Genomic DNA, 17206 nt, shown 5'->3' on the forward strand with positions numbered 1-17206 from the left:
CATTTTTGATCTGTGCAGCACCCATCTTACACAAAGTTTTTTTATTTGCAATTCTTCATGCAAAATATATCTTACATGTTCTTTTGTAATGCCCATAAACAGTAATTTCACATGCATATCGTGCACTTGATCAATGATTTCTGGTGTTGTTACACTTTTTGGACTCCTTCACATGGATCACCTTTAAGGCTGGTATGGTCACATTTAAACTCAGTAGCTCATTTCTTAATTGTCAAAAACAAAGGAGAAGAGTGCCCGTAAACTTTTATGAACTTTGAATGAATTTCTTTTGACGACAAACTTTCTTTTACAAAGAAAGTTAAACCGCATGATACTCAATTTTATAATACTTAGAAAAAAAAAAGATCTTGTCAATAGTGTTGCCATTTATGGTTCAGGCCGAGAACTTTTCAGACCACCCATGTATATTATCAGTTACTCACGCTACACATGGTAATAGGAAGTATTAGCATCCCACATCTTTTCGCTTTGGTTCCTGGGAAATCAGAATTAACTTACATCAGATATTCAGTGCCTTAAAGGGTTTACGTTCATCATTAGAACCCGAAACATTAATGACTGACTTCGAAAAAGCAACTATCAACACTTTTTCTAACCTGTTTACATCAACAACTATAACAGGTTGTTTGTTTCATATGGCACAAAATATTTATTGCAAAATTGTTGATATTTGTTTAAAGTTACACTACAATTGAGCAAAAGATGCTGAATTCAACATGAAAATTAAATGCTTCACAGCATTAGCATTTCTTCCAGTGAGTGATGTTACTGATGGATTTGTTGAATTGACTGATGATGATGATTTGTCCCAAGAATTTGTTTTTAAGTGCTTGCTCACTGAAGCAAGCACTTATTTTACATACATATTCCACCCACTTTATATCTTTAATCCAAAATTTAGTTTTAAGCAGTACTGATTATCTTGATTAGTTTCAACATATCTTCTATATTCAAAATCATTCCCTCCTTTCTGACACCCTAACTCTTTACTTAATTGCTATCCCTCCCCCCCCCAAAAAAACATCAGTGAAATCTTCGATTTTTCTATCCAGTTACTTCATTTAGAAAGACACCATTTGGAAGCAGAGCACAGCAGTGCTCTCTCTCTCTCTCTACCCCAAACCAATTTTATATCAAGCATTTAGAAAATGAAAGCTCTTGATACTGCCATTTTCAAGCCTTTTATCTGGCTAAGATATACTGATCATGTGTCCTCCATTTGGCTACATGGGTCGGACACATCTAATCACTCTTTCCTCCTCCACCTCAACAGTCTGCGCTGCAGAACACAGCTCACTATAGATAAAGAAAATAGCAACAGACTGTATTATTTAGACACTCATCACATGCCTTCCTGACAGACTCTTTCCTTCTCAATTTACAGAAAACCTATCCACAGAGGTAGACACATCCTCTTTCCAATCAAAAAAATTGTTAACCATCAGTATCTGTTTCAACCAGTCTTCCTTCACAGCCAAATTCTATTCGCTGAGCCTTCCAATCCAAGGGCTATAGTGCCAAAAAAGATTAACAAAATAATTATTCCTCTTCTCTTTCTCACAACATGCAAATTATAGTAATGCTATTACTATTCTCTATATTTGAGGCACCTCATAAAAATAGCCAGATCTTTAAAGAAATAATCTCTATATTTCTTCAAAACCTCATATGAAGTTGGCTGTCTTTATTCACTCTTCTAAGGATCAAACTTCCTTCCTCCCCTCTCTGTTCCATGTGTGTACAAGGTTCCTTGTTCTTACAACTTCCCATATTATGACAAAATGGAAGTTCTCCCCAACTTGAAAACAAGAAACATATGTACTGCCAATACAATAGTCAGGTCCAGGTGACCATGCCTTAGATACTTTGGCACAGAATCTAATGAAATAAAAAAATAAATAAATAAAATACAGGGTGCTTAATGGTCCAAGCTGTATAACTGAGAGGAGACCTCCACATAGCCTTTAAAGGAATGCAGAGACCCGACCAGGGCTTCTGACCTAATGTCCAATCCTCACCTTCTCGTGGTGCACCCTGTTGGGTATCTACTTGGATACTGAACGGACGAGGATGGGCTGGCAATTTGGGATTTAGCCGACCAAATTGTATTCTTATTGGTTAAACCAAAATATTGAATGATGGTACAACATGACAAAATTTCATGCCGGCTGGGGCGTCGTCCGGTTAAACAAGGCACCCGTTATTTTCGCCAGGGAACCAGGGTGAAAAGTCAGCTACTGGAACAAACCCTAAAACACACCCCAACTCAATATCACCAGAGTTTGAAGATCAGTACTATCAACATAAGAAACCTGAATGGCAAAGAAATGGAGCTAGCTCAGGAATTAGATAAGTACCAGATCGATATAACAGGGGTGAGTGAAACAAAAAAAACAAAAACTGGTGAGATCTTTCTTCTGAGCAATAATAAATAAAAAATGTTATATTCAGGAAATGACAATCAAGGAAAAGAAGGAGTAGCCACAGTATTCAACACTAAATACGAGGCTAATCTTCTTGAATGGCAGGCAGTCTCAAGTAGAGTGATGTGGGCAAATATCAGAATGGAGAACTGGACAATGAGACTTATTTGTGCCTATGGTCCCACAGACAGCTCTACTAAGGTAGAAGTGGAAGAATTTTTTTGAGGCTCTAGAGAAAGCTACTGACTCAATGAAAAAGGAAAAGTTGGTCTTTGTCGGGAATCTAAATGGCAGAGTAAGAAGTGATTGTCAGACATATAAAAATATTTTGGGAAAATTTGGAGAAAAGAGCAAAGCTAATAATAATGGCAAATACCTGTTGGATTTCTGCTCAGGACATGGATTGCTTATTACTAACACCATGTTCCAACATAAAAATGTGCACAAATTCACATGGAGAGAAGAGGCAAGGAATAAGAAAAGTCTCATTGACTATGTTATTGTTGATAGTGATGTTTTCAGGACACCAGAGTGTATAGAGTATTTGAAATTGGAAGTGGTCACTATTTAGTCTTGAGCAGGATAAAATTGAATTTCATATTGAAAAGAATAACATGTAAGAAAGTTTTAAAGCGAATAAAATTTGAGCAGCTTTCAGATGTGAACTGTAGACTAAAATACACAAAGATTATTAAAAAAAAAATAAAAGAGTTTGAGAACAGGAACCAGACCTTGGAGATTCAGTGGCAAGTCTTGAAGAAAACCCTGATTGATTCAGCTAGAGAGGCATGTGGTGAGGTTGTCTGTAAGGATAGAAAAATCAGAACTCTATGGTGGACACAGGAAGTTAAAGAGGCAGTGAAGGAAAAGAAGAAAGCATATCAAAAGTTCCTCGCAAATAAATCAGCTTGTGCTCTTAGAGAATACATAGACAAATGTAAGAAAGCTAAACATTGTGTAAAACTAGCTAAACAAAAGTCATGGGAGAACTTTGGCAAGAACATAGAAAATAAATATCAAGAAGGTGGCAAAATATTCTGGAGGTTGTTGAAGAAGCTTAGGAATGGAGGAAAGAGTGCTGTAAAAGGAATTAGAGATGATAAAGGTGAAATGAAAACAGGAGAAAAAGATATCCTTGAAGTATGGAGTAATTACTTTGAAAAATTGCTAAATGAAACAAGCAGTGATAGTACAGTGGTAAAAAACACTCAACAGGCATATAGTCAGGAATAATACATATCCATACTTGAAGTAGAAAAAGCCATCAATGGCTTGAAATGTGGAAAGGCAGCAGGAGTAGATGATATTCTACCAGAAAAGCTGAAGTATGGTGGTATTGGCTGCACTGCATAGTTCACAATGCCTGGACAGACGGACGAATTCCCGATGATTGGAGTAGAGCTCTCATAGTACCCATATATAAAAAGGGAAATAAAACTGAATGTGAGAATTACAGAGGTATTTCCCTACTGAGTGTTCCTGGGAAGATCTATGCAAGTATACTTGAGAAAAGGTTGAGAAGAATTGTGGAAGAAAAGCTTGGTGAAGAACAAGCTGGATTCAGGCCAAATAGAGGCTGTCAGGATCAGATCTTCACTTTATGACAAATAGTCGAGAAAGCATGGGAATATAACAGAGATCTGTATTTAAGTTTTGTCGATTTGGAAAGGCATATGACAAGGTACCAAGAGAGAAGCTATTCAATATGCTACAGTTATATGGTGTCAATGGGGCATTATATCAAGCAATACTTAGTCTTTATTTGAGTTGTAAGTCAGCAGTTAGGATTGAAGGAAGGACAGGAAGATGGTTTAATGTTAAATCTGGTGTGAGACAAGGATGTACATTATCCCCTCTATTATTCATTATCTATATGGATCATTATTATGAAGGAAAGTGGTATTGTTAATAATTGGTGTGTTTATATGTAGATGATATTCATAGATATTATCTTAATATTAATCCTACCATAGAGATGATCTCTGTTTCTAACAATTATTTTTTATTTATTTCCGAGTGTACCTATATGTTATTATATGCACAAGGGTTCACTCCAATTGGTGCAATGATCTTTACTCTTTCTTTCAGAATCCAAATAATCACTGACTCAAAATAAAATACAAAATAAACACATTTAATAAAACAAAAACAATACATATACACTTCAAACAACTTTACATAACTAACTACAAATTTAATTGGATCCAAGGTCTTTTTTAAAATAAACTTATGCTTAAGACTAGACTAAACACTTTGTTTGCACAATCACAAAATGTTCATAGCCAATTTCTTTCTCTGTCAAGGCCCTTTTCTGAAGATATATGACTTTATTCTTCATTTTTACAGGATCCTTTTTCATCACTTATGTAGCACCCATTAATTCTTCCGAACTTAATTCTGTCTCTTTTCTTCAGTAGAAATAATAGTCAGATTCGGCGTCCTTAATACAGATGAAACTTCCTAATCAGAGTTATCTCGAACATTCCTTTAGAACGTAAATAGCAACTTCTTATTTTAATCACTAATTCTACTGACAGTCTTGACTCTTCCACTTTAAAAAAACTTACAGTTCTACGATTCCCTTTTCGGAATCCACTATAAATCTTTCAATTAGTGTTTCCTCCAATATTCCTTTTAAAACGCCTACAGCAATATTTCCCTTTTATTTGTCAATACTTATTCCACTTTAAACTTAATAGTTCCACGATTCCTTTTTCGGAATATACTAATAATTTTTCTCCGACTGTCACATAAAAAAAAAAACTCAAGTTCCTCTGAATCTAAATATCTGCCGGCCTGTGTTCTAAATTCCTTCTGAAAGCTATCTTGTTTACTCTCCCGTTGCTTCGATACTGAACCTGCCAGCTGTCAATCACACATCAAACTCCTTGACGAGCATGCGCACTCCATGAAACTGGTAAGCAAGAAGTTAGGTATAAATAATGGCTGACATGTCTCCGTTAGCGACAAGAGAGAATGTCTTCATAAAAACACAAAACTTAATATTTTAAATTACATTAGAATTCTTGTAAGTAATACAAATATCAAATCTGGAAATACATAAATTTTTTAACTTCTTTACATATCACTTTTGACAAAACAATTTTCATAACGGGCACATCGCAAGTGCCGACAATGCGTGTTATGAAAACAAAACTAATACACACACTAACATAAACAATACGTAAAAATATTCAGAATTTTAAATTATGATTATTTTGACAGTATTAAACCTGATACCTGAAGTATAACGATGTCATACTTCTAAATAAATCTGCTACAAGTCTGCAAGATTCCCTCACTAAATTGAATAACTGTTGTAATAGATATGGTATGAAGGTCAGCAATAAAAAGACTAAGACAATGAAAATAGGCAAAATCGTTGAAAATGTCAACTGCGTTGTGAATGGAGAACCTGTAGAACAAGTAAAACATTTCAGCAACTAAGGCACGATTTTTAGTGATGGTAAATTAAATATGGAAATAGACAACAGAATCAACAAAGCTGATATGGTAGGAAGTCAATTGAATAAATTCATATGGGATAAGAGAGATATTAGTAAATTAGCTGTATACAAGACAATGTTCAAACCAGTTTTAACTTATGGATTTGAGAGCTAGGTCAGAAGTAAAACACTTGACCAAAGACTAGAGACCGCAGATATGAGAGTCCTGAGAAAGATTAGAGGCGTGAACAGATGGCATCAATGGCAATATCATATTAAAAATGAGGATATTAGGAAAGAACTTGACATTGTCAGCATCCAGGAATGCGTTAGCAGAGCTAATCTCAGGTGGTATGGTCACTTAAACATAATGGGCGAGGAAAGATTAGCAAAACAAGTGTTCTCTGCCAGATTAGCAGGAAAACGGCCCAGAGGAAGAGCAAGATATAGGTGGATTGATACGGTACAAAGTGCCTTAGACGATAGAAATATAAGATCTGATAATATTGGAGTCTTGACAAGTAACAGACTGATTTGGAGGAAAATTGTAGATAGGAAGTTAGTAATGATGTAAATTTTTCATGTAGTACTATCATATCCTGTACACCCCTTGAGGGTACATGGCAGGAATTTGATGATGATGATAAATAAAATACTTTGCTTCAATACAGTAAATCTTATTTTGGAATCAGCAGATTTAAAAATAAATAAAATAAAATCTTAATAAACATAAGACAAAGACAATGAAAATAGGCAAAATCGTTGAAAATGTCAACTGCGTTGTGAATGGAGAACCTGTAGAACAAGTAAAACATTTCAGCAACTAAGGCACGATTTTTAGTGATGGTAAATTAAATATGGAAATAGACAACAGAATCAACAAAGTTGATATGGTAGGAAGTCAATTGAATAAATTCATATGGGATAAGAGAGATATTAGTAAATTAGCTGTATACAAGACAATGTTCAAACCAGTTTTAACTTATGGATTTGAGAGCTAGGTCAGAAGTAAAACACTTGACCAAAGAGTAGAGACTGCAGATATGAAAGTCCTGAGAAAGATTAGAGGCGTGAACAGATGGCATCAATGGCAATCATATTATAAACGAGGAAATTAGGAAAGAATTTGATATTGTCAGTATCCAGGAATGCATTAGCAGAGCTAATCTCAGGTGGTATGGTCACTTAAACAGAATGGGCGAGGAAAAATCAGCAAAAAGTGTTCTCTGCCAGATTAGCAGGAAAACGGCCCAGAGGAAGAGCAAGATATAGGTGGATTGATACGGTACAAAGTGCCTTAGACGATAGAAATATAAGATCTGATAATATTGGAGTCTTGACAAGTAACAGACTGATTTGGAGGAAAATTGTAGATAGGAAGTTAGTAATGATGTAAATTTTTCATGTAGTACTATCATATCCTGTACACCCCTTGAGGGTACATGGCAGGAATTTGATGATGATGATGATAAATAAAATACTTTGCTTCAATACAGTAAATCTTATTTTGGAATCAGCAGATTTAAAAATAAATAAAATAAAATCTTAATAAACATTGCTGTGTGAAACTTCTGAGGTTTGGGAAACAGTTAATTCTTATAGATCTCCTGTCCAACAGCCAAAGCTGGCTACCAGCACAATAGTGGGCATCCCTCTTAGGACTTAAGGCTTTATTTAACATATTCCACTTATAGTTTGTGTATGTTATTACAATTTTTATCTTGTAACCCAGATGCCATGCCTCCATGAAAGACAAAATACCACTACCATTAAACCTGTCTTTAATTATTTCTTTGTACTGTTTTCATTCCATGAAACCTGAAGATAAATTAGTTCTACTGAAAGAGCACTACTTGGCTTCTTCTTCCCCTCTCCCCTAAAAAAAGGATAAGATTTTAAGATCATATTATTACCAAAGATCTTCAAGGAGTCAGACTCACCAAGGGAGGCTATTTTATCACTTACACAGGCTGCAATAGCTATTCTTGAATTCATTCACACTATCTACACTCACAACCATCTAAAAGGAATCATTCCAATTATGCATTACTTTATGAAAGAAAAATCTAGCTCTCACCCTCCCATCCCCTCTTTTTTCTTTTTCTTGGCTGCATTCATTCTCAATTCACAATAAAATTAAAAATTCCATTTACTGGTCTATTATATAACCCTTTCCGAAGCTCGGAAGTCTATATCATCCTGTCTGCAGTCCACAAATTCTCAATCTGTCCTCATAATTTATATCCCACAGTCCTGATATTTTTAACGCTCACTCTCCTTTGCATTCCACTCTCCCCACTAGTATCTGCATTGCCTCAGAAACTAGGAGATGAAATCTGCATATAACCTTGTAAAGAGACAAAACAACTTCCTTATCCTTGTATGTTAATGTTTGTTTCAGCATTGCAGTTATCCTTTATAGCAGTATTTCTAATCTTTGCTATACTGCCCCTGATCTTCAACTTCTTATCTAGTAAAACTCCAGGATCCCTCGCCCAATCAGTTTCTTCTTGCATAATCCTATCAATATATGCTACTGGATCTTATTACACCAAAGTGCATAACTTCGATTTACTAATGCTAAAATGACAGGCAAACTCCAAGTTTTCGCATATGAAAACTTGGTTTACTCAAATGCAGGTCACAGAAATAATTGGAGAAAATTCCATTAGTTATTTAAAGTCATTCAGGCACATGCTATTCTGCTAAGAACATTAGTGTTCTCTTTTAAAAAAAAACTAATATTTGTGATAAATGAATAACTTTGCAATATTAAAATATTGAGTCAATACCTGATAAAATAGTGAGCAATGCTCCAGTGCTTTTTTTTGTACGTGCAGCATTGCTTGCAATGCAATAGTAGTTTCCTTCATCTTCTGGACTGACATCAACAATCTGAAGTACACCTGAAGGAAGCAAGGTAAATCTAAAAAGAAATTATATCACAGATTATATGGTATGTATTGTTTCTGTTCCAATTAGCATTTTTTTAAAATAAACTTACAATTTTTCAAAGCAGCATTTTTATATGAGAATCTCCATGAAATCCACTCATATTTAAAAATGATATTCTAAAGGTTCATAAATTTCACATCAAAATGTGGATTATCACTTAAAATGCAAAACAAATTATTATTTTTTATGCATTACCCACCCACAAGAGAGAGAGAGAGTAAATGCATTAGCACCATTTGATCATCATCAAATTTTTCATGATGTGATGATGTAAACTTTTGTCATGATGTAACTCTTACAAACATATTGACAATTTACCTCCAAAAAATCTGTCAAGACTCCAATATCATCAGATTTTTTATTTCTCTCTTCTAAGATATTTCTTGTATCAATTTGTTTCAAGACTGGAATATTGTGAGTAGACATAAGAATAAAACACAAAAACAGTAAATTCACATAGAAAATTATATTTATTTGTAAAATTTCAACCTGTTTTGCAGGCATCTTCAGTACAAAAATGGAACAGGTAGTGCAAGATAACAACAAATAGTAGCTAGTTTAAGATAAAAATGATAATCATGTTCGTACAAAAAAAAAAATACACACACACACACACACACACACACACATATATATATATATATATATATATATATATATATATAATTAGAAGTTTAGAAAACAATCAGCTGATTTGTATACTCCTGTGTATTAAACTAGCATGAAGATAATTGATAAACAATAACACAGTCAACAAGACTTTTCTTATTTCTTGTAGCTTCTCTCCATGTAAATTTATGCACATCTTGATGTTGGAACATGTAAAATGGAGTAATTAGTAATAACTACTCGATTTCCTGAACACAAAACTAGCAGGAAAAAGGACAATCGCAAACATCCATGTGCACTGATGTTGGTGATTGTCTTCAGATGGTACATTTAAGTCAATGTATAGAATGGCTAAGTGTCTTCAGTAAGGTTTAATGATATAAATAACATTATAAATTCAAAAATATTACAGTGTCAATATTTCAGTGAAATTCATCTAGATGACAGATGAATTTCACTGCTGGCACAAGACCATTATCCTGCTTATTAAATAACTAAAGAAGCTTTAAGAAGTTCTATCATTAATTTCTAAAGCAGAGTTTTGTTCTTGTTCTGTATAAGGTATTGTAGCATTTTGAAAAGCTTTTCTTTTGGAACCTTTCTACATGCTTTTTCCAGATCTACAAAACTAAATATACAGATCCTTGTTATATTATCATGATTGTCAGCTATTAATAATAAAGTGAAAATCTGATCAGCCCTATTTGGCATGAATCTAATATTCTACAAGTTTCTCTTACACAAATTTTCTTAAGTCTCAAGTATGCTTAGAGAAATCTTAAGGAACATTCAGCATAATAATTATCTAAATAGCACAGTTTTGTTTCCCTTTTTTTATAATAGGAACTATGAGAGCTCTGATCTAATTATCTGGAATTCAACCTTGTTACCAGATCTTCAGAAATATGCAATGTAGCCACTATGTAAGTTTTATACCTGCTTATTTGAGGATTTCCAGTCAAATATCTTTCACATTTCAGGTTTCTGATAACCTTTTTGCATCTAGTAAATGATATCCACCTTTGATTGTATTCCACGTGAAAATTTTCTAAGACTGTTTGGTTGCTTCTTGTTTCATTTAACAATCTTTCAAATAGACTTTTAGAAGATCTTTATCTTCAGTTTTAATATTCTCTACATCATCTTATTCCTTTTACAGTACACTTCCCTTCGTTATAAAGCTTCAGTAGCCTCCAGAATATTTTGCTGCCTTTGTGTTATTTATCTTTTCACTACTTTTGTCCAGCTATTTATATATATATATACTTTACTTTTTAATTTTTCTCTGTACTCTCTCAGGACATCTGCTGACTTACTTGCTAGTTGATGTGCTTTCTTCTTTACCACAGCTGCCTGTCCGTCCAGAATAGAGTCCTCATTTTTTCTATCCTTGAAAGCAACTTCACATCTCTTTTGTTTTCTTCGAAGTATTGTCACTGGGATTCCAAAATTTTGTTCTTGCGCTCAAACGTTTTTTTTTTTTTTTTTGAAAAATATTTGTACAGTTGAGTTTACAGCTCCCTTTCTAAAAGCTGTTCAACTTTAATAATTATTTTTATACCTTCTTATATATATTTTTTTCCTTTTTTTTTTAATGAATTTATTTTTATCCTGCTTAACACTAAGGGATGAGATAACTTACAATTTCAAATATCTTATATATGGTAATTCCTTGATTAAGGCACCTAATGTATTCTTTAAAATGGATGTATTAATTGAAAATGCACTAATCAAATATAATAATCTATGGGAAAAAGTATAATTCATTCCTCAAATTTCTTTTTTGACCCTTAATTTTTTTTATAAAAGAATTAGGGTATGTCTCAGGGTCTAGCTCAATGAAAACCATGAAGCTGAAAGACAATAAAACCTATTCAGAATATAAATTTATTATTCTACTTCTTAACAAAACATTGAGTTAACGTAGTTTGCAGGTATTCTGTTTCTTTTTTTCATACAACTGATGGTATCGCCCCACTTGCTACTTAAAAACTTCAATTGTATGAAAAATTTTCAAATTGTTTCTGTGAAACCTCTTTTGGCTGAGTATCAGTGTCAGTGGTTAAATTTTCTTCATATTCTTCAGGACCTTCCTGCTGTGCATCTAAATTTAGAAGGTCGGAAACACTGAATTCCTCAGAATGTGCTTTAATTAATTCTTCGACATTATCATTGTCAATCTCATCAAAACCCAGTTCACACCTGATGTTGTCAATTTCCTTAACAACATTATCCATTTCATTTGAAAAGCCTCTACTAAATGGATACAATCCTAAAACTCAAAAAATCATCAGTTGCTTCCCCACACATCAACCTAGAAAATAACAAGCCCATAGGATTCCTATACCTTATGTCAAAGGCATCTCCAAACGTCTTTCAAAAATTATGAAATACAAACTTGCTACTACCTACAAACCAATCAACCAGATCTATAACTTGTTACCTTCTCCTAAAGACAAACTCTCACTTCTGATGCCACCTGGCATGTACGAGGTTCCATGCTCCTGTAAATTTTCTTATTATAGGTCTGTTAATAAACGCATTTCGGAACATCAAGACTACATCTGTCTTATCAAACTGCAGAAATCTGGGCTTGCACAACACAGAGTTGAAAACCCAAACCATAGGATCCATTGGAAAAACACCAAACTTCTACATAGATCTTTATATCAACATGAGTGTTTATATAAAGAAAGTGCTGAAGCCCTACTTCACAGACCAAATTTAAACCGTAATGACTTTCTTGCTATCCTTAAAGTATGGGAAATTGTCATACAAAATTGTGTAAAATAATTTTTATATGTGTTATCTTATTTTAATGTAATTATTTTTTTCTTGAGATATATTTTAATTTAATTCTATAACACGCTACTGCATGCATATTGGGATCCACTGTAATCATCCGCCCTAACTATGTTATTCCTAGCAGGGGCGAATGCTAGTCTTGAAATTCACGCTTGCTCTTGTTATCATTCAGGGAGTGAGAGGTGTGATTGAAGTCTGATTAGCAGAATAATGAATTACTGACCATTTAAAACTATATATTTAGAAATTTATGTACATTTAATCATACAAATACAACATTTATTTTACAAATGATATTCTATCTTTTTCAATTTAGCTACCTGAATACCAATTCTACCCTACGGCTCTTCTTTATGAACTGGTCAATAACATAGTCATAAAAAATTGGTTGTAACTTAATTTTCCCAAGCAACACGCACACTTGTAAAGGCTGGCTGAAGCTCACTGGCTAGAGCTACATTGACTGCGTATGACCTAGTGTTTAAGCAACAGAGTGAGACGACATGAAATACCTATGCACACACATGAAATCACAGTGCTGCTGCAAGGACTTGTAAGCTCCTACAACCAAGCAAGTCAAGGTAGTTTTGACTAGACTAGCAAGCATCGGCCTTCGATACACAATGCAAAGCTCAATTATTGCTGCGCAAGCTTAAGACATCTTCTGTCTACAAAAATAAAAGCCTAAATGGAATGCTTATAAATGCATGCATTTATTAAGAAATAAATATTACTTCTTTCTCAATTAATGAGCTTGTGCAGCAAGCATGGAGAATTCGCCATTGATTCCTAGTACTGTTTGAATTAACTGTACTGACAATGTCCTATGATACTTATAATGAAATATTTACTTACTACTAATTATTATTAGTATATATTATATACTTTATATTTACTTGCTACTTACTAAAACTTACTTATTACTGTGGTTACTTGGGTTTGTTTAGTTTGAGGGGTCTGCATGAATGAACTTGAAGCAGCCTTGCCTTTCTCTTTGTATTCAACCAGCTTTGCTTAAAATTGCTATTATAGTTGATTCACTCATTTTGTGTTCTTGTCCTATCTTTGCTCTGGACTTGGCTTGATCATTTTTCTTTATTATTTCAAGTTTTTCTTCCAATGAGATTACTTTTCAAATATTTTTTACACTTCCACTTTTTTGCTCACTAATTCTTTTACTCATGAGTAAAAGGTTGGGAAATTATTTTAAAGGCCGGCCTGGTTGGCCAAGTACTTAGCGTATATGCTCTCCAACCAAAGTGCTGCGCAGGTTCGAATCCTGCCATGGGCATGGATGTTTGTGATTGTCTGTGAAAATACTAGTGATGGTGGTGGTTGGTAGTAGATGGCATTGGTGTAGATGATGAAGATAGTTGCGGTTGGTGAAATGGGTGGTGGAGACGGAGAGTTGTAGAGTAGGTAACCACACCCGATGAGCCTTTGGACTCCCTGGAGGTGTTACATAATAATAAAGTAAGGAAAACAAAGGAGGCATTAGATATGATCAACAAAATCTATGTAATTAGCAGATAACATAAATTTTGGTAGTAAATTTGGAACATAGTGTACATAGAAAAAGTGTAGTATGGCATTGAAAATAACTTTGTACTTAGCGATTTAAAAATGTTTTAAATCGCTAACTGAATTATTTCATCCTGGTAAGTGATTTTTTAAAATCGTTAGTCAAAAAAAATGTATATAGAAAATTTTTAAAATCGGGAACATTTATTTTTAAGATGTATATAGGTGCACTAATTGAATTTTAAAAGGCGCACTAAACTGCATTTGGGTATAGAAAAAAAAATCATGCACAAATTGAAATTGCACCAATTGGAGATGCATTAATCAAGAGATTGCTGTACTCCCACAGAGTGAACTAGTGTTAAGACATCACTATGAGCAATTCTTGTATATAAACTTATACGTTGGTTGCACATGACTTTAAATTTTTCAGGAAATGACAACGTAGATTAAAATATTAATTAAAAAACTTGAATCAATAACTTCCAATATTTCGGCAATGTTACATTGCCATCTTCTGGGAACATAAAACTATGATATGTACATGCAGGCACTAACAACGAGCAAATAAGGCTGAAGAAGACAACTCCGTCAGTCCTAAAGGTTCCCCCCGCCCCCAGCAGGCTAAATTGGGTTGTCTTGGCTGTTGGGCTGATGTTCGTAGGATGCAAGCTTTCCAAATTTGGGGCAGTCTCATGCTCTCATGCACCCAAATTTGTTGAGGTTTGGGAAATTTTTTTTAGAGCTGAGGCTGTTTCCAGGAATAATCTTTCATATTTATATTTGCTGCGGGGTAGTAAAGTGGCTTTCTTCTAGCGTATTCTGTGGTGGGTATTTAGTGCATGGTCCGCAAGTCCTGAGTGACTGTATTGGTGAAACAGGATGTAGTCTTTCTGTTCGGATATACTGATATTAGCTGTCCTGCCTGTTTGGCCATAGTAGGACAATTTACACACTTTACATCGCTTACCTTGGTATCCCATAATGCAAAGCACATATCCTTGCAGACATGTGTTTTTGACCCGGTTTCGACCTTAATTGGGGTCTCATCAGTGGGAGCCAGACCCAGAGGTGATACTAAGGTCGAAGTAATACAGAAATCATATTTTTATATATGAGTAGCCAAAAAGTTGTCACACCTTATTATTAAAATACTCTGGATTAGAGATACTTGTTGGAAGTTTTTCCACTTGGTTATGCTATAAATTAAAGATACCAAAAAATTATATACAGGTATCCCCCCCCCCGTATAACATGGTTGTTAGGTTCCTAAAAAATGTCGTGTTATGCGAATTTGTGTTATACGAAACAAAAAATAGGGTTAGGTTCCAAAAGTTAAAAGATGATACTATTTTCTTTTTATAACTAAGAGAAATGTATGTTTATTAAAACAATAATTGATCAAAAGTATTACATAATTTTTAGAGGTTAAGAATCATCATCCTTCACGGGGAAGAATCTATTATTACATAATGTTTTCTTCATCATTACTACCAAGAACCATTAAACGAGGGCGCTTTCTTTCTGGCAAAATATCCTCATCTTCTGGGCTTTCTTCAGCAGCATCTTAAGTTCTATGTTCTACTTTTTGCAAAAACTCTATTATTTTCAATTGTTTGCTTTTAGCTGAGAGATCTTTATAAATTTCATTGTATGGAGCTAAGCACTTGTAAAGTTCTCTCTTAATTTTTGTGCTTCTTTCAGCAAAATGATCTTCATTTAGAAAATATAACTCCAATTGTTTGTATAAGTCTAGGCCTTTCTTTATGCTTTTTAGGGTAAAATGTTTAACTTCATCGTTTCCATCCTCTCTGTCATCCTCTGAATTAATTTGGTTTATCCCAGATGCCATTTCCACCAAATTTGCTTCATCAGTCTCTTCTTCCACCAGTAATTCTTGAATATCTTTGACATTCGTATCGTCAAAACCTTCCCCCTCCTAGAGACTTAGCAAGTTCTATTACTGCATCCATTCTGTTTTCTGCTGGCTCGATTAGATTTTCGCTTTGTACTGACTCTGGTCATATATTTTTTCAACAGGTATTTATTTAAACGTTGTTGATTTTATTTCTTTGATGGATGAAGTTGAGATTAATACAGTTAAAAATTGTAAAAAGTTTCCATGCCTCCATGACTTCGATAGATTCGTCATCGACTTTATTCAAAACCCATTGCAATAATTTCTTGATGTAATTAGTTTTAAATGTAGCTATAATTCACTGATCTAATGGGTGAAGTAATGAACTTGTATTTGGTGGTAAGAAAATTATTTTGACATTGGTAATTTAAATCTTTCGGATGGCTGGGTGCATTATCCAATATCAGTAGAACTTTAAAATCTAGATTTTGCTGCTTTAAGTGGTTTTCCACACTTGGTACAAAACAGTTTAGAAACTATTTTTTAAATAAATCAGTAGTTATTACTTAAGTTATTACTTATTTGTCGTCCAATATACCAGTAAAGCACTCTTAGGTTTTTCATTGCACGAGGATTGAGAGATTAATAAACTAACATGGGTTTTACCATGTGATCGCCTGAAGCGTTAGTGCACATAAGTAATGTTACAAGATCTTTTGATGCACCTGCTGCAACTTTTTCATTTTTTGAAATAAATGTTCACTTGGGCATTTTTTTCCACTAATGGCTCATCTCATCAGCATTAAAAACCTGATGTGTTGTATATCCACCCTGTTCAATAATTTTTTGCAATTCCTTTCGAAAAGTTTTGGCAGCTTCATTATCAGTTGATGTGCTTTCCCCTTGTATTTTTATGTTTTGTAATGAAAAGCATTTTCTAAAACGACTGAACCAACCTTTGCTAGCAACAAAATCGTGGTTAATAGCAGATTCTCCATTTTCTTTTAAGTAGTTGTAAATTTTTAAAGCTTCATGTTTAATAACATTGGTGTCCAGTGGGATCCATTGTTTTGAGCAGTCATCAATTCAAATACTAAGAGCTTTTTCCATTAAAAAAAAAATGGAAAAATGGAAATGAGCACCAATACTTGAAAACAGGTATTGGTGCTTTGGGACAAGCTGCCATATTTGTGGAGATAGAACTACCTGCAGCAACAGAAGCTCCAATTTTCTGTTCATTTTTCTGTATAGTTCGGATTGGTGCTTCATTTAAATCCAAGGTTTCTGCAACATATGATACTTTTTCCCACTTTTTAAGACAATCCAAAATCTGTATTTTTAATTCTAGCGAGATGAAATGTCTTTTAAGAGGTACTTTTTTACTTCCAGCAGACATTATTCAGGGCTACAAATTAATTCACAAAAAAGAAATATTTAACACTTCTTTAAAAAAGGTTCAATAATACATACCTTGATTACCTTGATGGACCTATGATTTCAGTTAGGATTTCTCCATGACTGCAGGTCGTAAAGAGTCTAGATATTCCTGTCTTGGGCCTTTCTTCTCC

At 34.0% G+C, this 17206-nt stretch overlaps 1 protein-coding gene across 1 annotated transcript in view; it reads right to left on the reverse strand.

Annotated features, from left to right (window-relative positions):
* LOC150093808 (protogenin-like) overlaps positions 1-17206 on the reverse strand; it is a 497946-nt gene that overhangs the window by 389119 nt on the left and 91621 nt on the right. Inside the window, exon 5 of the mRNA XM_090412521.1 lies at positions 8683-8816. Coding sequence (XP_090268647.1) covers positions 8683-8816 — 134 coding nt within the window. The remainder of the gene's footprint in view (positions 1-8682; positions 8817-17206) is intronic.

The sequence above is a fragment of the Typopeltis vanoorti genome, chromosome 23 (genome assembly GCF_054136105.1).
Source record: "Typopeltis vanoorti isolate ZY-2024b chromosome 23, IOZ_Tvanoo_1.0, whole genome shotgun sequence".
NCBI lineage: Eukaryota > Metazoa > Arthropoda > Arachnida > Uropygi > Thelyphonidae > Typopeltis > Typopeltis vanoorti.